This window comes from Aulonocara sp. 'chitande type north' Nkhata Bay, linkage group LG7 (genome assembly GCF_057382095.1).
Source record: "Aulonocara sp. 'chitande type north' Nkhata Bay isolate Kocher_YH1m ecotype deep benthic linkage group LG7, A_spYH_male_GT1.1, whole genome shotgun sequence".
In the NCBI taxonomy this organism is placed as follows: Eukaryota; Metazoa; Chordata; class Actinopteri; order Cichliformes; family Cichlidae; genus Aulonocara; species Aulonocara sp. 'chitande type north' Nkhata Bay.
The window spans coordinates 17,325,167-17,347,639 of NC_141350.1; the positions used below are offsets into that span (position 1 = coordinate 17,325,167).

At 40.4% G+C, this 22,473-nt stretch overlaps 1 protein-coding gene across 3 annotated transcripts in view; it reads right to left on the reverse strand.

Moving 5' to 3' along the window:
- The window catches only part of tasor2 (transcription activation suppressor family member 2), a 31,917-nt gene that overhangs the window by 5,928 nt on the left and 3,516 nt on the right, over nt 1–22,473 (reverse strand). Inside the window, exons 7-17 of one of the 3 annotated variants that reach the window (XM_086299121.1) lie at nt 18,663–18,796; nt 18,526–18,542; nt 17,088–17,187; nt 16,885–16,979; nt 16,691–16,797; nt 16,363–16,435; nt 16,185–16,256; nt 13,938–16,034; nt 12,500–13,226; nt 11,893–12,352; nt 565–5,634 (exon numbers count right to left, since the gene is read on the reverse strand). In XM_086299121.1, the coding sequence (XP_086155247.1) occupies nt 565–5,634; nt 11,893–12,352; nt 12,500–13,226; nt 13,938–16,034; nt 16,185–16,256; nt 16,363–16,435; nt 16,691–16,797; nt 16,885–16,979; nt 17,088–17,187; nt 18,526–18,542; nt 18,663–18,796 (8,952 nt within the window). Of the gene's footprint in view, nt 1–564; nt 5,635–11,877; nt 12,353–12,499; nt 13,227–13,937; nt 16,035–16,184; nt 16,257–16,362; nt 16,436–16,690; nt 16,798–16,884; nt 16,980–17,087; nt 17,188–18,525; nt 18,543–18,662; nt 18,797–22,473 lie in introns of all 3 variants that reach the window. The other 2 variants (XM_086299120.1, XM_086299122.1) reach the window with 2 other exon arrangements.

The window sequence follows — 22,473 nt, forward strand, 5'->3', positions numbered from 1 at the left end:
AACCACTTAAAACCAGTCAGGGAATAGTCACCCCCCCGTGACAGGGCTTTATAAGTCATCCCCCAAGTGGTCTGTAAGCCTCTGTGACCGACGTCTTAATGGGTTCTAAAATATGTTTGACCATTATAATCTGTAATGAATGACTCCAAATTATTTCCAATACTAATAAAATATATTTACAAAAAAAGTTCTGTAAGAGAGGATTTCTTTGCCATTGCTGCTACTGTTCCAAGCCAGGTTCAAAACAATCCTTTTGGTGGTTCTGTTTAGTTTAAATGGGTTAGGGTGGTATTCAGCCATAGTCTGAAGGAAATATGTGAAAAACACTGAACATACTAATGGAAATCATATAAACTGATTATACTGAGGGAGTAGGCCCAGTACTTTACACCAACATCTGTCTTGACTATTGTATTCAATATCTATTTCTGACCAATGACTAACTTTTTTCTTGTACCTTTCATATACAAGCATCTTGTGTAATTGAATTTGATCAGACATGTCTGAGATATAGCTTATAAACATTATATGGCTGAGAACACTATTTTAAAAAAAGTGTTTTACCTTGGTTTGTTCAAAGAAGACATCTTCTGACGTTGCTAGCATGTAGAACCTATACTTTGTTCTACAGGACTTCTTCACAACTGAATTTAGATTAGTCCGGAACGTTTTATCCATTTCTTTCTTCATTTGTTCACAGAAGTCAAAATGGTTACTTGGTTCAGTCTTAGTGCAACTCCTTCGGAAGTGTTTGGCTTTAGCTGAGACTTTTTTGAAAGCACAAACATCTTGCATTTTTGCTTCATACAGTCTGGCACATTCCACAGTCACATCAGAAACCCAGTCATGTTCCACAGTGTTATCTTTGCCTTCAGAAAGTTCTCCAGGACAAATCATCTTTTCTTCATTTTTGTCAGTTGCATCCTTCCTGTTGGACAGGTCTACCTTAATTTTTTGTCCAATAAGAGAGGTTCCCAAGTGATCCAGTGAATCCTCTTGCTCGTCTAGATTAGAGAAGTTGATAGTCAAAGGACTAGTGCAAGACAGCCTTATTTTGTCATGACTGTCTTCTTGGTGGGTCGGTCTCCTCTCACTCTTTTTCAAAGCCTGTTTCATTTGTTCTGAGAAAATGAGGGATTCTTGTTCAACTGACGCCTGAGTGAGATCATCTTGAATGCACCTCCGAGAAACTTGTTCCAGAAACGAATAAGATCTCTTCTGACTATTGTTATAGACTGTGCATACAAGTGAGCTTTGAGGCCCCAAGACCAGACTTTTATCTATGTTGTCGCTATTTATTTGATCTATAAATGAAGCTGCTGCACTGGAGGGGTCTTTGAGATCCATCTCAATATTTTTTCTAACAGTTTGCTCAACTTTCTGAGCTAAACCATTTGTTAAGAAACCTTGAATTTCATCAACACGTTTTGAGGAACTTTTTGCAGATTCAAAAGACTCCATAGGTGGTGGCAATGACAGATTCATGTCGAATTTTGAAATATCCTTTCTCTGGTACTGATATGAGGGAAATGAATTTGATCTACTATTACCAACAACTGGAAGCCAAGTAGTTTTGAAGGAAAGTTGACTGGCATCCTGGTTATCATTTAGTCTTTCAGAACATCCTTTAGATTTTGCATTTGTCCTCTTTTCTGAGAGCACAGATGTTGGCTTGCTATATTCCAGTCTAGGGGTTTTAGGTGGGTTGTTTTTGAGAGAATTTTCAATTTGTGTATCTACTAAGAAGTAATCTGCTTGACATTCATCATTCTTCGATGGTTTGACAGCCAAGACAGGACAATGATTGTATGCACGGGATTCCTGATTTACATTCGACTGCAGTGTTGGTTTAGGTCTCTCTTGGTCTAAACTTGGTTTAATGACTTGGAACAACTCGGATGGACAATTTCTGGGGAACTGGCCATCCTGCCCTATCAAGGTTTCTTGTATACCGACTCTTTCAAAATATTCCTGAGGAACCGAGTCAGTTTTCTTTATATTCAACTTGACACCAAGCACTTCTTCCAATTTACTTTTAAAAGGTGATACAAGTAAGTTATCTGATGATTCTATGTGCAGATCCTGTGAGGTAGAAGATGACACAAGAGCTGACTTTTCATTGCCTATTTTCTTATCCTTAAAGTCAACTGTAGGTTGGTCAAAGGCTAAAGAACTTGGGGTACATTTGCTACTAGGTTCAGGGGATTGAGCAACAGACTCTTTCATTTTAGGTGTTTCGATCTCACAGGACTTGTCAATGTGGTTTGATTTGGACAGGAACTTGTCTATACTTTGTAGAACTCTTAGAGTCCTTGCTTCAAGATCAGGATGGAGAATCTGGTGAAGGCTGGAATCAGTCTTAACAATGGAACTGTGACAAAGTTTTTTCTCACAAGGCAGCTCACCATTTACAGGTGCTGAGCTTGTGTTGAGGCATTCACGATTCAAGTTTTTGCCAGTTATACTACTACTTAATGCAGAATTGCTTTTTCCTGGGCTAGAACAAGATGGGTACCCATATGGTTTTTCATCTATAGTTGGAGTAGGGCATCGGTCATCTGACTCCATACCAAAGTCTACTGGCCCGTAACTTTCATTTATATCAAGAAGTAACATTTTGCAAGGTTGTTCTTTTTGACTACATGCTTGAGATGTACTACATATCTCACTGGTCAGTGCAGCTTTAGAGTAGCTAGAGTCACTGATGAATGGAATTTCTTCCTGGCCTTGTACCACTTCTCCAGACTTGCCTTGGGGGTGTGAGCCATGTAGATGTACACTAATCTTTTCTGAGGAATCTATTCCAATAAGAGGAATTTCAACACCACTGCAATTTTTATCCAATCTCTCATTTGTTTTGCACTCTGCTCTGAGATCCATTTCTTTAGTGAATCTAACTTGTGCCTCAAATATTTTTGGAACTTCAGACAGAAGTGACTGAGGCTGGCATTGAAATTGTTCTTTGCCAGTTGCATTATCAACTTTCGCCAGTACTGCATCCTTTCCTGAGGCATCCATTCCAATACAAGGAATTTCATCCTCAGTGCAACGTTTGTCCAGTCTATCATTTTTTTTGTCTCTTCTAACATCTGTTTTTTCTGCAAATGCCATGTTTGCCTCACACATTTTTGGAATCTTCCACCGGAGTTGGCGTTGAAATGTTGCTGTGTTATCCTTTACCTGTACTATAAGTTCTTCTGATCTATCTAGTCCAATAAAAGGAATTTCAACCCCAGTGCAACTTTTGGTCAATCCCTCATTTGTTCTGAGGTCTGTTTCCTTAGTAGATGCCACTTGTGCCTCACATATTTTTCGAACCTCACAAGGAGGTGAATGAACCTCGTGTTGAAATTGTTGTTTGAGATCCTTAACTTCCTCTGTTGACACAGTTTCCTGATCTTCATGATCATTGTTACTTTGACCAAATGTGTTTTTGTGAATTGCACTGTCATCCTTTACTTGTACTGTTACCCTTTCTGAAGGGTCTCTTCCAGTAAAAGGAATATCAATAGCAATGGAACTTTTGTCTAGTTCCTCATTTGTTTCATTAGTCCTAAAATCTGCTTCTTCAGTAAATGCCACTTGTGCCTCACATAATTTTGGAGACTCACATTTGGGTAAATGAGGCTGGTGCTGAAACTGCTCTTTGTCATTCTTTACTACGTCCTCTGTTGACATCGTTTCCTGGTCTTCACAATCCCTGTTACTTTGACCAAATGTTATTTTGCTTATTGCACTGTCATCATTAACCTGTACTCCAACCTTTTCTGACGCATGTATTCCAATAAAATAATTTTTAATTCCAGTGCAACCTTTACCCAATCCCTCATTTTCTTTGTTTGTTATGAATTCTTCTTCTCTGAGGCTTTCTTCCTTAGTAAATGCCACTTCTGTCTCACATCGTTTTGGAAACTTACACTGGGGTGAATGAGGCTGGGGTTCAAATGTTTTTTGTAAGTTGTCATCCACTGGCCCTACCTTTTCTAAATGATCTATTTCAGTAAAAGGACTTTCATCTGAGATGCAGCTTTTGTTCCATCCCTCATTTGTTTCATCTGTCCTGAAATCTGTTTCTTCAGTAAATGCCACTTTTACCTCACTTGCGTTTGGAACCTCACACAGAGGTGAATGAACCTGGTGTTGAAATTGCTCTTCCTCATCCTTTACCTCTTCCTCTGTTGACTTAGTTTTCTGATCTTCATGATCATTGTTACTTTGACCAAATGTGTTTTTGTGACTTGCACTGTCATCCTTTACCAGTACTATAACCTTTTCTGAAGGGTTCATTCCAGTAAAAGGACTTTCAAATGCAATGCAACCTTTGTTCAGACCCTCATTTGTTTTATTAGTCCTGAAATCTGCTTCTTCAGTAAATGCCACTTGTCCATCAGATGCTTTTGGAGCCTCACACAGCGGTGAATGAACCTGGCACTGAAATTGATCTTTGTCATCCTTTACCTCTTCCTCTGTTGACTTAATTTTCTGATCTTCTTGGTCATTATTACTTTGAACATTGTTGCAGTCTGTTATTTCTTTGTTTTGGCTCTCCATTTCAAAACTGTCTTTTACCAGAGGCATAGGCGAGCTTCCATCAGATACAAGTAATACTGCTGATTGAAATGCCTCATCTCTCAAATAATTTTTTTGGGGGGAGATTTTCTTAGTTGCAGGCTTCCTGTATTTGGATTTAATTCCCAAAGGAGTGTGAGAATTATTTTCTGAAATGAAATAGCCATCTGCCAGTGCAATACCATCTGCACAAAGCATCGGAGGTAAGCCATGGCAGACATTGTTGGTGTTGCTTACTACTGGTGGTTGCTCGTTCATTTCTGCTTGATGATTACTGCGTGTAATGTAGTTGTTGTTTACCAAGTCTGGACCATTACACATTACAGGTAATGGCTGATCAGTCAAATCCTTTCCAGCAGACATGCAGTTTTCTTTCTCATATAGTCCATTTTCTTTAGAGTGACCATATTCTTTCATCACTTTAGCCTTATGCTTTAGGTCACAGGCCAGAAACCCTTTAAAATGTCCGCGATGTTCTTGTGAGACTCCTTTATGCTCCTCCTTTGATAATAGCTTCTCACTTTCTACACAATTTCCATTGCAGGCAATAATATCTGATTTCTTTCCAGAATCATCACCTGCATGACTAACCTTTTGAGATGGCTCTGCATTACCTTCTTGGCTTGGGTGTTCCTTCCTTTCACACATTGCCAATTTGTTTTTTTCATGCTCATCTGTCTGAACCACACCTTCTACTTCCATATTGAGGTCTCCTTTTTCAGGTTTCACAAATGAAAAGGAATCCATTGCACCTTGTTTCACCAAGTCCATCTCTTTAGCTCCTAGATTTTTAGTGCTCTCTTGCATATTTTTCCCCTCTTCACCGCATCCAAGTAACACTTGACCAATTCCAAATTGTGCCACAGCAGTGGTGACCTTGACAGATGCACTTTGTGCCACTTTTTGAAGAGGAATGGCTATTCCATCACCTCTAATAGATGGAAAATCAATCTTCTCCAGGCAGATAGTTTTACTGTGAGGACTGGTCTGCTTAGCTTCATGAGGCTTTATGAAATTTTTCACGTCAGTCACAATCGTTTTGGAATGAACCATGTTTTCAGAAGGCTGAAAAAGAAAGAGTTAACAGAAAATATAAACAAATCACACTAAAATATCAATTTAATTCATGCAATATGTTAATTGAACATTTCAGACTGAGTGGTTTGTATTTAATGTCAAAACATTTTATACAAAACAGCAGATAGGGCTGGGCCATATTATACCGTTCACGGTAATACCAGTATAATGTTAGGCAACGATAGGAAAATGAAATATCGCGATAGAATATGAGTACAACGCGCATAGGCAGTGCCTTTGTTTTCATACGCACATGGCCGATTGTTGAGTGAAACAGATGAACCAGAATTGGTTTGTAAAAATGGTGCAACTTCAGCGATGTGGAACTGGTTTGATGTTTGTCCGTCAGATACACGACAAAGCACATTTTTTTGCAGAACATGCAAGCGGCCGTCGTTATTGTCGTATTTGTCGGACTAAGATGCTCTTAAATCTGGGAGTAATCTGGGTCCTAAACTCCGTACGCTTCAGGTCAAACGAACACTGCAGCATCACTGAGAGTTAAAAACTGTCTAAATTCTTTCATCTTTAATAAAACGATCAGCATTGCTGCTATACCAGGTGTAACTATGAAGTTTAACTTCCAGGCATCCATGAAAACAAAATTTATTACATTTAACCAGAGGCGGAGCCAGACATTTGAAACACCTGGGGCTTAGCCCAAAAGGGTAGTATGCATGTGGGATTTTTTTTACTTTTTTTTTGGGGGGGGGGGGGGGGGGGGGGGGGGGTAGAAATGACTGAAAGATTAATAGGCTCTGTTTTGAGTTTTGATCAAAGAAAGAATGACTTCATATAGGGAAAAATATATATCACATGTGCAGGACACCTTAAACTAGTTTTTTAATTAAGCAGCAAGGCAGAACAAGGTCAGGGCTGTATCAAGACACGAGGACTAAACCCCAATTCAACCAGACCCAGAACTGATCCAGAATTAAAACAGGACTACAACAGTTCAAAATCAGGACTACTTGGGATTTAACCAAGACAGAACCACAATCAGAACTAGATGAAAGTAGCACTAAAAATCATCATATACAGTGGGGCAAAAAAGTATTTAGTCAGCCACCGATTGTGCAAGTTCCCCCACTTAAAATGATGACAGAGGTCAGTAATTTGCACCAGAGGTACACTTCAACTGTGAGAGACAGAATATGAAAAAAAAAATCCATGAATTCACATGGTAGGATTTGTAAAGAATTTATTCGTAAATCAGGGTGGAAAATAAGTATTTGGTCACCTCAAACAAGGAAAATCTCTGGCTCTCACAGACCTGTAACGTCTTCTGTAAGAAGCTTTTCTGTTCCCCACTCGTTACCTGTATGAATGGCACCTGTTTGAACTCATCATCTGTATAAAAGACACCTGTCCACAGCCTCAAACAGTCAGACTCCAAACTCCGCCATGGCCAAGACCAAAGAGCTTTCGAAGGACACCAGGAAAAGTATTGTAGACCTGCACCAGACTGGGAAGAGTGAATCTACAATAGGCAAGCAGCTTGGTGTGAAAAAATCAACTGTGGGAGCAATCATCAGAAAATGGAAGACATACAAGACCACTGATAATCTCCCTCAATCTGGGGCTCCACGCAAGATCTCATCCCGTGGGGTCAAAATGATCATGAGAACGGTGAGCAAAGATCCCAGAACCACACGGGGGGACCTGGTGAATGACCTGCAGAGAGCTAGGACCAAAGTAACAAAGGTCACCATCAGTAACACACTACAACGGCAGGGAATCAAATCCCGCAGTGCCAGACGTGTTCCGCTGCTGAAGCCAGTGCATGTCCAGGCCCGTCTGAAGTTTGCCAGAGAGCACATGGATGATACAGCAGAGGATTGGGAGAATGTCATGTGGTCAGATGAAACCAAAGTAGAACTTTTTGGTATAAACTCAACTCGTCGTGTTTGGAGGAAGAAGAATACTGAGTTGCATCCCAAGAACACCATACCTACTGTGAAGCATGGGGGTGGAAACATCATGCTATGGGGCTGTTTTTCTGCCAAGGGGACAGGACGACTGATCCGTGTCAAGGACAGAATGAATGGGGCCATGTATCGTGAGATTTTGAGCCAAAACCTCCTTCCATCAGTGAGAACTTTGAAGATGAAACGAGGCTGGGTCTTCCAACATGACAATGATCCAAAACACACCGCCCGGGCAACAAAGGAGTGGCTCTGTAAGAAGCATTTGAAAGTCCTGGAGTGGCCTAGCCAGTCTCCAGACCTCAACCCCATAGAAAATCTGTGGCGGGAGTTGAAAGTCCGTGTTGCTCGGCGACAGCCCCAAAACATCACTGCTCTCGAGAAGATCTGCATGGAGGAATGGGCCAAAATACCAGCTACTGTGTGTGCAAACCTGGTAAAGACCTATAGTAAACGTTTGACCTCTGTTATTGCCAACAAAGGTTATGTTACAAAGTATTGAGTTGTATTTTTGTCATTGACCAAATACTTATTTTCCACCCTGATTTACGAATAAATTCTTTACAAATCCTACCATGTGGATTCATGGATTTTTTATTCACATTCTGTCTCTCACAGTTGAAGTGTACCTCTGGTGCAAATTACTGACCTCTGTCATCATTTTAGGTGGGGGAACTTGCACAATCGGTGGCTGACTAAATACTTTTTTGCCCCACTGTACCTGCACTACACTTGTTTTTTTAATTCTACCAAAGTACACTATTTAGATTGAGAAAAGTTTATATAATTATTTAGCCTTGTTGTGCAAACAAGCCTGCATAACTTAATAAATATAGAATTTGAAAAATAACAAACCTAAAAAGAAACACTAGGTACGAGATACATGAGTACCTATGATACGGTGATACTTTTGGTAAACGACCATTTGACTAACATGTCTGTCTCACCTGCTCTTGTTCCATCTCTTGTCCTGTGGAGGTGGCATGGCACAACACAGAAGAGCCACCTCCACAGGACAAGACTCAGCAGTCCATCTGCATCTTAAGGATAAAGGACACTCTTTCGAGGATGCCAATGTTCACATTTTGGACAGAGAGGACAGATGGTTTGAAAGAGGAGTGAAAGAAGCCATCTATGTCCACTGTGAGCGACCATCTTTGAACAGAGGCGGGGGTTTACGACACCAACTCTCTGCCATCTATAATCCAGTTTTGAGATCCCTTCCCAGACGCCTTAACGCCCACTCACATCCTGGGCCATCTGACCTCAGGAATTCGCATGATAAGGTGGGGCCAGGTTTCACAATGAACACACCCGAAACTCTGGCTGATTGGGACCCACACCCAGGAATAGAGCAGCTGCCAGAGAATTCAACATTAATGAATCAATGGTACAGAAGTGGAGGAAGCAAGAAGAATGAGTTTACCGTATTTTCACGACCATAAGGCGCACTTAAAAGTCTTAGATTTTCTTCAAAAAGTACGGCGCGCCCTATAGCGCAGTGCGCCCTGTGTGTTGTAAGGAGGACGTAGTAGAGAACACCATGAGAACGCTAAAGGGTGAAGTGTGGGCGTTGATCGTATATACCGGACAATCGCACATACCTGTATAAAAGGACAGGTATGTGCATTATGTGGAACATCGTTGTTTTAACAACCCTGAAAATGGCAAAGAGACACGCTTATGAAGCACAGTTTAAACTGAAGGCCATCAGCTATGCGGAGGAACATGGAAATCGAGCAGCGGCGAGAGAATTTAAGATTAACGAATAGATGGTTTGCAAATGGAGGAAGCTAGAAAACAAGCTCCGGCAGGTCAAGAAAACGCAGCTGAGTTTCCGCGGACATAAGGCGAGGTGGCCCGAGTTGGAGGAAAGACTCGAGCGGTGGATCATCGAGCAAAGAACGAGCGGGAGAAGCGTTTCGACGGTCACCATTCGGCTAAAAGCAGTTTCACTAGCTGAAGAGATGAACATTGAACATTTCCAAGGAGGTCCGTCTTGGTGCTTTCGTTTTATGAAACGGTGCCATTTTTCCATCCGGACCAGGACTACGGTAGCGCAGCAACTTCCAGCAGATTATATGGAAAAGCTGGCCATCTTCCGCTCCTACTGCAGCAAACACATCGGCGACAAAAACATCCAGCCCAGCCACATCACAAACATGGACGAGGTCCCGCTCACTTTTGACATCCCGGTGAGTCACACTGTGGAGAAGAAGGGGACCAGCACGGTAGCGATACGCACAACGGGGTATGAAAAGTCTTCTTTTACTGTTGTGCTTGGCTGCCATGCTAATGGACAGAAACTGCCGCCTATGGTGATTTTTAAGCGAAAGACTTTGCCTAAAGAGAAGTTTCCAGCAGGAATCATCATTAAGGCAAATGAAAAGGGCTGGATGGATGAGGAAATGATGAAAGAGTGGCTGAGGGAGGTGTATGTAAGGAGACCAGGTGGTTTTTTCCACGCATCACCATCGCTCTTAATCTGTGGCTCTATGCGTGCCCATCTCACAGCCGATGTGAAAAAACTAGTGAAACAAATTAACTGTGAGCTTGCTGTCATTCCGGGAGGCCTGACAAAGGAACTCCAACCGCTGGACATCGGTGTGAACCGCCCGTTCAAAGTAAGGCTGCGAGCGGCCTGGGAGCGATGGATGACCGATGGAGACCACAGTTTCACCAAGAGTGGAAGGCAGCGCCGGGCGAGTTACGCCACAATTTGCCAATGGATTGTAGATGCTTGGGCTAACATGTCTGCTGGCACTGTTGTTCGAGCTTTCGCAAAAGCCGGCATCATTTCCGAGGAGCCGCACGGCACGGAAAGTGACTCTGACAGTGAAGAAAGTGAACTTGGCATGTTTGATGGAGATTTAGCGCAGCTGTTCAATTCAGACCCAGAGGATGAGGACTTCGATGGGTTTGATTGATGATAAAAATGTGAGTACCAAACTTTGTTTTGCTCCTGCTTTATTTTTAAATACACACACTTGTATGCTTGTTTGTTGTTGATGATGACGATTGCTGGTAATAAAAATGTGAGTACCAAACTCAGTTTTGCTCCTGCTTTATTTTTAAATATGCACACTTGTATGCTTGTGTGTTGTTGATGATGACGATTACCGGTAATAGAAATGTGAGTAAGGTACCGAACTCAGGTTTGCTCCCGCTTTATTTTTAAATACGCATACGGTACTTGTATGCGCCCTATAATCCAGTGGGCCTTATGTGTGTGTTAAATACAGTAATGGCACACATAACAGACTGCGCCTTTTAGTACAGTGCGTCTTATGGTCGTGAAAATACGGTAATAAAGTTTGATTTATCTGACTGCTTTGTTTCGCTTAATGTGCCTTATAATCCCGTGCACCTTATGGTCCGAAAAATACGTACTGCACACTGCAGTTTAATGTTGCAAAGCACCTCTTTTTAACTTCAGTGGATATTATACATGGTTATGCTCAGGATATGTCAGCCCATTTCTACTGGAAATGCCTTTTGGTTAAACTTTCAGCAAGGAATTTGCATTTGCACTGTTACATTTTTATAAAGCTTTAATGTACATAAAAACCAGCTTCTTGTTTAAGTGAAAATAAATAGAAGGTTGTCTTTTTGTGCTAGTAATGTTGTGGAGTTGTATTTTGTCTCGCATCAATTATATCGTCAGTTATATCGTTATCGCAAATTTTCAAATATATATCGTGATAAATATTTTTGGCCATATCGCCCTGCTCTAACAGCAGATACTGTTAGCCTTTTTCTTTGTTGCTCCAAGGTAAGAGCTGAAATGTCCTTGTTTCGCATCATCCAGGTATTTGAGCTTTATGAGTGTAAAGATATGTGGAAGCTTCCCAAGAGACTGAACACAAATACCACTTCATGATCTATACATTTGGTTGTATTTTGAATTCAGCAACATAGGAGGACAAATTTAGACTAAATGATTAGAGTCTTTCCCAGGCCATCCAAAAGACGTAGACAGATTTATGGCTTTTCTCAACAACAATGCGCCATTTGATGACAAATAGCCTCATAACATTTAGGACACAATTTACTGGCACTGGGCATTAATTAAAATTCTAACAATTAGACTAAATGACTAGTAAGCCTGATACTGATTAGTGACAATAGTGACAATTAATCAGCTAGTTGACTAGTCACACAGATCCCTAATCCAAACATCCTAGCTGTCTAGACCTAAAATTTCTGAGGTGTAGCTGAAACTGGAAAACCATTTAATTTTAAAAGAAATTAATTCATATATTATTCATATTGTATGTTTGAAGTAATAGTAATGTTAGAACCAAACCTGAAATGTACTTGCCTCATGAAGCTCTCCCAGTGGCTTTAAAGAATTCAGTGTTTCACTGGGTTCTTTCTGTTCACTGGAATCAAGCGACCCTTTTTTGTGGATTTGTGGATGTGAAGTGACTGACTGTAGACAGGTGCTGGAATTTTTCAGTGACAAATCCAAAACCACAGAATCTTGATTCAATATGGTGTCATCCTTTTGGCTGAGGTCCAAAGCATTTGACAACAAAGGGTCTGAAGTGTCTGGTACACTTGGGCAAGAAGCAGCAGTGTCTTTATGCTCAAATATAGTTAAGCCAGATACAACTGCACTCGTCATTCCCAATGAATCATTCTCTTCTGAGCAGGAGTACGCAAAATTTGACTCAACGTGAAAAAGGCGTGGTGTTGACCGACTGTAAAACAAGCCTATCCACATGTGGACAATTAGCCGCACCTCTTCATTAGTGTCTTGAATGGAGAAATCCCATGGCCTGTTGAAGATATCAAATTGTACAAAGGTTAGCTACATAATGACATCTGAAGTAAATGTCAGCGCTATCAAAATAAACAAGAATAACTTTTGTCAACATGTTTAACTTTATGCTGACATATTACTGGATAAATAACTGTGTACATACCCATGCAAAGCTCGAACAATAGTTTTGTCTTTTGGATCGCTTGTAAACTTGCTGTCCAGATTAAAGTCATAGTTTTCTTGCCAGTGTCTTGTGATCTTTATACATCCTTCCATATTAACAAAAGTACGGGAGTATCTGAACTTTTGTCTGCAAGCCATGCGCTTTTTCAGATATTCTGGTGTCCTGTCGTATTCACTTCTGTCTTCTTGACCAACAGAGGGCTGTAGTGTTTGAAATCCATACATTGTCTGGTCATGGTGCAGAAGTCTCGAAGAATCACTTACAAGGGATGTACCTGGCAAACCCAATAGTAGAGAGGAAGATGGGGGCAATGAGTAAGCATGTTCTTTAGATACCAAACCAACGAGTTCACCGTTTACTACAAGGTGGCTTGGTGCAGGAGACTCATGTGGCTGAGTGGATCTATCAGCAGGCTGTCTAAGCAGAGCATGAAGAACTGACTCTTGTTCAGCACTGGTAAGGTCTTTTTTAAGGTCAGACTTCTTCAAACTTGTCTCAGGTTTTCTCTCAAATGATGGGTTTGGTTGTGGAGGGGCCTGGTCATTATTGGCACTGAGTGCCAAGTCAGCAAGTAAGTTCAAAGCATCTGCAGGTGAGTAAGCCCTGTTCATTTTTTCAGTCTTCCTGACAGAATTATCGCTAGTACAGTCTTTGTTTTTGAGTTTTTCACTGGCAAAACAAGCTGGAGTTTGAAAGTGCAACCACCCTGTGAAGACAAAACAGAGAAGAAACAAGAGAAACAGCATGAAAATAAAATGTAGCACATTGAAAGCACTTGAAATATACCAGTCTATTATCATTACGAATTTGTCACCAACATATTAAGTATGCCATTGTTTAGAACAAAGGTGTTGGTTTATTTAGCCAATAATGTCAACCCTCTGGAGATTGATAGGGCTAGCAAAAATGCAGCACAAGCAAAAAGGAGCAAAAGCAAACTAGCTGTTTTCACACAATTCCTCAATTAAACGAAGCACAAAGGAGGAAACATTCGCATCAACTGCATTCTCACTACTGTGGTTTATACACTGAGGTGCCCAAGTACAATGTATAAGAGATAAAACACAGGGTGACCACTTCCTAGCTTTAAATTCCCCGTATTATTATATACAGATATCGCATTAGGCACCTGGCAGGGTAAAGATTGTTTCATGTTTCGTTACATTAAGCATTTGTGTTCTCACATGCATTTAAACTAGGTAATTGTGACAAAAGTTCAAGGTTGCTGTGTATGTGTGAAAACAGCTCACAAGTTAGCAAAGGCTTTGCAAAGTGCAGAAGTAGCATGCAGAGGACAGTTATGGGAATGACAGAGTCAGGAAAGGGGTTAGTTTGTCCTGTACATGACAGAAGAGATTGCACATATCAGACAAAAAACAAGCGTTCCACACTTTATAATTACAAAAACATAACTTACATTTCTTTTTGATACATTCTGCAGAGATGCTTTGGTGCTTTTTGAGTGTTTTTATCCTGCCCCGTCTTGTAAAAATTGATGAAGCCCTATGCAAGATTTGAGGTTGCTTGTCCTGAATCATTTGTTCCTGTGTCTTTGCTGTGTCCGTCTTTTGCTTGGAGTCCTGATCCTCTGTTTTTTTCAAGTTCTCCGGTATCACTTTAGGGGTCAGGCCAAGGGCAAACGCAAACAAAGGGTCAACTGGCTGCACCTTTTGAACTTCCGTGACCACAGCATTGGTGGTTGGGGTATTTTTATCATTACATGTCAGCGCCTCAGACTCAGTGTCCGCTCCTTTGCTCTTCTTGAGACAAGGCTCAGTGTCCCGAGGAGTATTTGGAGCTGTGTCCTCTGTCACAAGATCCGTTTTCCTCTTTCCTCTTAAAAGTACTGATTTTAGTTTCCTCAACAGAAATTCACTCTTAGTTGGGCACTTTTCAGGGGAGAGGTTCTCAGAGTGTTTTTCCTGAACTGCTTGTGACGAAACACTGTCTGTGGGTTCATTATTTGAGGAATTACTTTCTGGATTCAAAGGCAATGAACTATTACCATAATTTGACTCCCTTGAAATTTTCTTCTCAGGATTAACATCACTAACAGTGACGTTCTGAAGATCATTCCCACCCTCCACTATGTTAGCAGCCTGCATGTCTTCCACTGCTGTCTCTGGAGCAGTGCAAGACTCTGGATCCGATTTGACCACGTCATCAGCATTCACTGGGGCATCAAGCAACATTTTTTCAGAGCACTCTTCATTTTTGTTAGACTGGAGCTTATCCTTCAAAGATTTAATTTGATCAACAAAGTCTGTAGAGCCGTGAGGCACCAAAATCTTTCCACATTCACTGATGATTGGTTTAAGGTCCCAGCGCTCGGTTTTCCTTCTTAAAGGGCAATGCTCAGGATCTGTTTTTTTCTCTTCTGCTATGGGTAAAGCAACCATAGCTGATCTTAGTTTTCTATTTTTTGGAGATAGTTTTCCACATTTGCGCTTACGCCGTTGTAATTTCCTCCAATTTGAAGGATTACTCAGCTGTGGGTGATCTGGTATTTCCTTGGTGTGTTCATCCTTCAGACTGTTTACATTGTCATTTTCCACTGGTGTTTTGACTGTCTGTAAAGTAGACGGCACAACAGAAGCTTTAGATGCTTTTTTCAATCCCCCAGAACCTCCTGTGTGTAGTTTAAGTTTTGTTTCTGTGAAACTAGTGACCTGAGGTATATTCAAAAGCTTTTGAGTATAGCCAGTCTCATCACAGAGAGAGTTTACTTCTGCTGCTTGTAATTTTGCTCTTAGATTTAGAGTCTCATTGCTGACACTTTGTTCTGCAGAAGTGATGCTGACAATCAGCTCTGCAGGAAGGTCATCTGATGTAGGAGGAGTGAGATTATTTGCCACCACATCATCAGTTTTGTTCAGTTCACTGAGGTCACTGGATTTTTCATTGTCTTTGGAAGAAGCTCCCAGTTGCAAATCATTTGGAACCACATTATGAGGCACAAATGCTAAATCATCTTGTGCTCCGGTACTTGTTGTAACATTGTCTACAGATGTCTCAACATTTTCAGAAGATTTCAGGTCTGATAATGTGTCTTCGAACACTGTATTAACAGGGTCTGTCAACTCCTGAGGTGCCTCCTCAGGAGACGATATACAGATATAGACATCATCATCAAGATCTTCTCTCCTCCGCTCCTCTTGTCCAGCTGCAAGAATTTCTGAAGCTCTAGATACTGGCAGTTGGAAGGAGGTTGGTCTGCTCAGATATGACCTGAAGCTCTGCATTGCCCCATCAGTCCATTCAGGGGACGAGTACAGGTGGGTATCCGGCACATCATACTGAAATGGAAACATGCTGACTTCCCGAGAAGGACTTGACGTCAGACCAGGATTTATCAGTGCAGTGTAACTCTGCATATGCTGAGCCAAGACTTCACACAGTTCTTCACTTGGGTCGATGGGCGTTTTCTCAGCTTCACCCTCAGCATAGCTTAGTACAGGCAGAATCCGGAGGATTTCTGATGTCATAGAAGGGTTCTTCTGTCCAAATTTGGTATCTGTGAGAAATCAAGCCAGAATATTTGTTTAGTATCTGCTCTTGTAATTAAACTGCCTTAATGGCAAATTAAGCTCTAATAAATGCTAGTTACAAAATTTAGAATGATTTAATACATTTATATTCAGTGTTTAATAAATGTTACAATGACCTCTCATTACAACTCGAGGATCTGGAAACACAAACAAGCCCTGCAGGACTTCACTTGCGCAGGACCAAGCATCTAGGGAAGAAAAGAAATTTGTGCATGATATGTAGCTTTCTAAACAAAGACAAAATTTTGTTATGCAACTGACAAAACAGTATACTTAAACCATTTTAAGTCTTACCATCATATGAGAGAAAATGGGACGAGTGCAACAGGATAAAAAATCCACCATCTTGCAGCAAAACAACGAGAGCCTATGTGTAAATAAGTAATGGTTTTTGGGTGTTAGGTAAGTCACACTCAACCACATACTGTCAGCTGCATATAAGAGAGCCTAATATTTTATTGCACTGGAAATTTCCACCGATGAAATCATTCACAGTTTAGTCTATCAACAATAAAATAGTTTGTGAACAGTTTAGCGCTCAATTAATTGCTTTAGTTGTTTCATAAAGAGTTTGCTTGGTCCTCTGTGTTTCATATTAGATTGATAGTAAACAAAAACTCACAAGATCTTTCTCTTTGATGTCCCACAGAAGCTGAACAAGTGAGTTGGTTTCTTCTGCCTCAGTAGAAACCAACTCATACAGACTGCAGTACAAGCCATCCAGAAAGACTGAAAGACAGCAAAATGCCACATTTATTAATATGTTTACTTCCCCAAGATTTTACCTTTAAAAATAAAAAAATAACAACAGCACACCTTCACCAGTGAAGCAGGTTTCAAAAATAGCCCTTGGTAACAGCTGTCGTAGATCTAACATCGAAATCACCCAGTCAACGTTCACCACTGGTGGTCTTCAACAGAAAAAAAAGTGAAAGCACATAAAATAGCTTAATGAAATCTAAATGTTCAAAGCCAAATAAGAATTAAATCTCCCTTTTCTATGTGCACATTGAACTTACAGCTTGGCAGGTAGTAAGGCCCCTGCTTTAGACCTCAGCCCAACATTGCATAACTGCCTGCCGATCTGAAGCTCACCTCTCCAAGGCAAGTAATGAAAAACTGAAATGATTTAATACAACAGCAAAAATGTTATGCATGAAAAAAAAAAATGCAATTTTCAGTAATGATAACAAAACAACAACAAAAGCACGTTCACTTGAAAATTGCAATAAATATCTATTATGTATTTAGTCATGTATGAAAAAAATATAAAAAATAACAAAAAAGATACACCCTCCGTCAATTATAAGGTTTTCATAATAGAAATATTATCTAGGTTAAGTAATTAGGTTGAGGTGTTTTTCCGCCATTTTGTTGTAGATTTACTGTTGTACTTGTAGTCATTGTCCTGTTGATTGACCTAAGCTTTAGCTGTCCGAAAATTGGCCTCACAGCTGACTCAAAAATTATAATCCTGCCACCACCATCCCTGATAATTGCTAATAAGGTATTTGTACTGAGACGCTGTGTTTGTTTTTTCATTTGATTATGGCTAAACATCTCCATTTTTATCCATGTCCCAAGGACAATGTTGCAGAAGTCTCGTAGTTTGTTATGCTACCAAGCTCTTTTGAAAGAGAAGAGGTTATACTGGTAACTCTTCCAAACAAGTCTCTACTTGTTTTTTTCTAATTACACAATCACAACCTTAATAACATTTAACTTGCTATCTGAGGCCTGTAGGGTCTGCGATGTAACTCTAGCTTTTTTTTGCAGTCTCTCTGACCATTGCATTGCCTGACCTTGATGTGAATTTGCTGGAAAGAGTCCACCACTGGAATGACTGCTCATTGTCTTGAATGCTTCCCACTTTTGAATAATCTTTCTTAATGTACAATTGGAAATCACCTTAAATCCCTTCCCAGAAAGATGGGAAGCAAATAATCATCATTGCTGATATCTTCTCTGCATTATGTTAAAACACATTTAAATGTTTTTAAGGGGTTAACACCTTTTGTCCCTTTAACATCACAAGGTCTAAAGACTAGTACCCTTTCTTGTCCTAATGTCAAAACTTATGATGCGATTGCATTTAAGCTACGTCCAGATGAACAGAATCAACTTTTGGAGATTGCATTTATGCTCTAATTTATGGTCTTTTGTGAGTGTGTCTGTATACACTGGATCTTACAGTTTTTTAATGTTCTTATTCTGTGACCCTCCTATTTTATGTACAGCACTTTGGTCAACTCTGTTGTTTTAAATGTGCTCTTAAATAAGGTTGGTTTTCATAGGTGATTTATATGGGGATATAAATGGGGTAGGTGAACTACATAAATGTAAAATATATGTAACAAAACATATTCTACAAAAACTAAACAGAACCCTCATAAAAGTGACCCTCCAGCTCCTTGAGAATCTAAATTACGTGTAATCATAATCCCAGCCTTTACTTACATAATTTTTTCTCCTTGCTGAAAAGAAGAAAAAGAAAAAAGTCAGTATGATTTTAATAATCTCACATTGCATGGAATGGTATCGGACTAGAACATGAAGATTTAAAAAACAAACATGTATATGTGATAATAAAATACCATTTCTCCTGAGGTGATGCTATTGTTGCTTTGGTATCCGTATATGAAAACAATACAATAGCAAACGGACAAGCAGCACTGGGAGATTGTGCTGTAGCATTGCTTCCACCATCTAGCAACTCATACATGTAACACTGCAAGACAGAACAAAAAAGGTACTTGAACAGCCTGGTATGTTTTCATTTTTCTTTTTGAACATGCACTTATTCATAAAAGGAAGTAACTAAGCAAGGTTAAAAAAAAGAAAACAACAACAACAAAACCACCCCACCACCGGAATGCTACAATACTAATAACAGAGGACTTGTTAAGTTGACATTTATCAATGATATACCTCAGGCAAATCAATTAGCAAATGAAAAGTTTTTTTTGAATGTGCTCCATAACCCCCCCCCCCCCCCCCCCCCAAAAAAAAACAAACTCATTAAATGAATATCTATATAGATAGGGTAATGTGTAAGGAACAAAGGGATGCCACATCCTTTGATGGAAATGAAAATTATCAACCAACAGACTGCTAAATTCAAAGACACCCCCAAAAGTGAAAAACTGATGCAACACACTCTATACATTGTATGACCCCCACACCCTTGCATGCCTGACAATGTTGGGGCATGCTACTAATGAGAAGATGGGTGGTATCTTGGAGGATGTCCTCCCAAACAAAATGCTCCGAAATGTTGTTCTATTAGACTTAGGTCAGGCGACCCTGTGGGCCACCTAATGGTATCAATTCCTTCATCTCCAAAAACTGTCCACATACTTTTGGCACGAGGCCAGGCATTGTCCTGCACTATGGAAAATGCCAATTGGTGAGCCCAATTGGCATAGAATACCAACACTGTGAGCACAAGGCCCACTAGAGAAAATTCGGGCCTTCTTGGGATTGTGCTGGAGGAAAAAGCAAATGGTAATGGCATGTATTGATGTGCCATCCTGAAAGAGCTGGACTACTTGTGCAACTACTGTGGGATCCAAGTATCACCTCATGCTGCCAGTAGTGCCATTGACCTATCCTAACCCCCAAAAAAAAAAAAAACAGTCAGAAAAGATGAGGAGGGGAAAAACATCAGTGGCCTCCATGTGTAAAACCATTCCTCTTTGCGGATTGTCTCGTAGTTGCCCCTCTAGTGCACCTGTGGTTGATTTCATTAACGCCTAAGCAGCTGAAACTGATTAACAACCCAGATCAATAGTTTAATTGACTTGATGCTATATTCTGATTAAAATATAATATATATCCTTCAGTGTGAGATAGATAGATAGATAGATAGATAGATAGATAGATAGATAGATAGATCTATCTATCTATCTATCGATCGATCGGGGCCATATTATACCGTTCACGGTAATACCGGTATAATGTTAGGCAACGATAGGAAAATGAAATATCGCGATAGAATATGAGTAAAACGCCCATGCGCAGTGCCTTTGTTTTCATACGCACATGGCCGATTGTTGAGTGAAACAGATGAACCAGAATTGGTTTGTAAAAATGGTGCAACTTCAGCGATGTGGAACTGGTTTGATGTTTGTCCGTCAGATACACGACAAAGCACATTTTTTTGCAGAACATGCAAGCGGCCGTCGTTATTGTCGTATTTGTCGGACTAAGATGCTCTTAAATCTGGGAGTAATCTGGGTCCTAAACTCCGTACGCTTCAGGTCAAACGAACACCGCAGCATCACTGACAGTTAAAACTGTCTAAATTCTTTCATCTTTAATAAAACGATCAGCATTGCGGCTTTACCAGGTGTAACTATGAAGTTTAACTTCCAGGCATCCATGAAAACAAAATGTATTACATTTAACGGAGTTAGAAGTTAGCAGGAAGCTAGCGGAAGTTAGCTCGCTAGTTTCGCTAGTTACCTAAGCATGATATAGCATGTTCTGACTGAGAGATTTCTGAAAAAATTCAAACGTACAGCTCTGCTATCACTTCCAACATAAATGAAGACAGGAAACTAAACAGCAGTGACGTTTGTAGGGTTACTGTAGTTGGGCTAGCTGGTATATAATGATGTGCTACGTGATCGCTAGCGACACAGCTATGTTAGCATAATATAAACAGTGAAGCTGGAGGACGAACGCTAACACTTTTCCACTTATAAAAGTTAACGTGAAGGTTCCTCATAGTTAGAGACAAATGCAAGCGCATGGCAGGATGCTGTAAACGGACCAAACTTCAGTCAGGAGAACAACTGAGATAATCCATCCACAATACAAGGTTAGTCATTCATATACTGCAACAACATGGGAATAGAGCAGCTGCCAGAGAATTCAACATTAATGAATCAATGGTACAGAAGTGGAGGAAGCAAGAAGAATGAGTTTAATAAAGTTTGATTTATCTGACTGCTTTGTTTCGCTTAATGTGCCTTATAATCCCGTGCACCTTATGGTCCGAAAAATACGTACTGCACACTGCAGTTTAATGTTACAAAGCACCTCTTTTTAACTTCAGTGGATATTATACATGGTTATGCTCAGGATATGTCAGCCCATTTCTACTGGAAATGACTTTTGGTTAAGCTTTCAGCAAGGAATTTGCATTTGCACTGTTACATTTTTATAAAGCTTTAATGTACATAAAAACCAGCTTCTTGTTTAAGTGAAAATAAATGGAAGGTTGTCTTTTTGCGCTAGTAATGTTGTGGAGTTGTATTTTGTCTCGCATCAACTATATCGTCAGTTATATCGTTATCGCAAATTTTCAAATATATATCGTGATAAATATTTTTGGCCATATCGCCCTGCTCATTCATTCATTCATATATATATATATATATATATATATATACCGTATTTTCACGACCATAAGACGCACTGTGCTAAAAGGCGCAGTCTCAGTTATGTGTGCCATTACTGTATTTAACACACACATAAGGCGCACTGGATCATAGGGCGCATACAAGTACCGTATGCGTATTTAAAAATAAAGCGGGAGCAAACCTGAGTTCGGTACCTTACTCACATTTTTATTACCAGTAATCGTCATCATCAACAACACACAAGCATACAAGTGTGCGTATTTAAAAATAAAGCAGGAGCAAAACAAAGTTTGGTACTCACATTTTTATCATCAATCAAACCCATCGAAGTCCTCATCCTCTGGGTCTGAATTGAACAGCTGCGCTAAATCTCCATCAAACATGCCAAGTTCACTTTCTTCACTGTCAGAGTCACTTTCCGTGCCGTGCGGCTCCTCGGAAATGATGCCGGCTTTTGCGAAAGCTCGAACAACAGTGCCAGCAGACATGTTAGCCCAAGCATCTACAATCCATTGGCAAATTGTGGCGTAACTCGCCGGGCGCTGCCTTCCACTCTTGGTGAAACTGTGGTCTCCATCCGTCATCCATCGCTGGATGTGTTTGTCGCCGATGTGTTTGCTGCAGTAGGAGCGGAAGATGGCCAGCTTTTCCTTATAATCCGCTGGAAGTTGCTGCGCTACCGTAGTCCTGGTCCGGATGGAAAAATGGCACCGTTTCATAAAAAGTGAAAGTGAAACTGCTTTTAGCCGAATGGTGACCGTCGAAACGCTTCTCCCGCTCGTTCTTTGCTCGATGATCCACCGCTCGAGTCTTTCCTCCAACTCGGGCCACCTCGCCTTATGTCCGCGGAAACTCAACTGCGTTTTCTTGACCTGCCGGAGCTTGTTTTCTAGCTTCCTCCATTTGCGAACCATCGATTCGTTAATCTTAAATTCTCTCGCCGCTGCTCGATTTCCATGTTCCTCCGCGTAGCTGATGGCCTTCAGTTTAAACTGTGCTTCGTAAGCGTGTCTCTTTGCCACTTTCAGGGTTGTTAAAA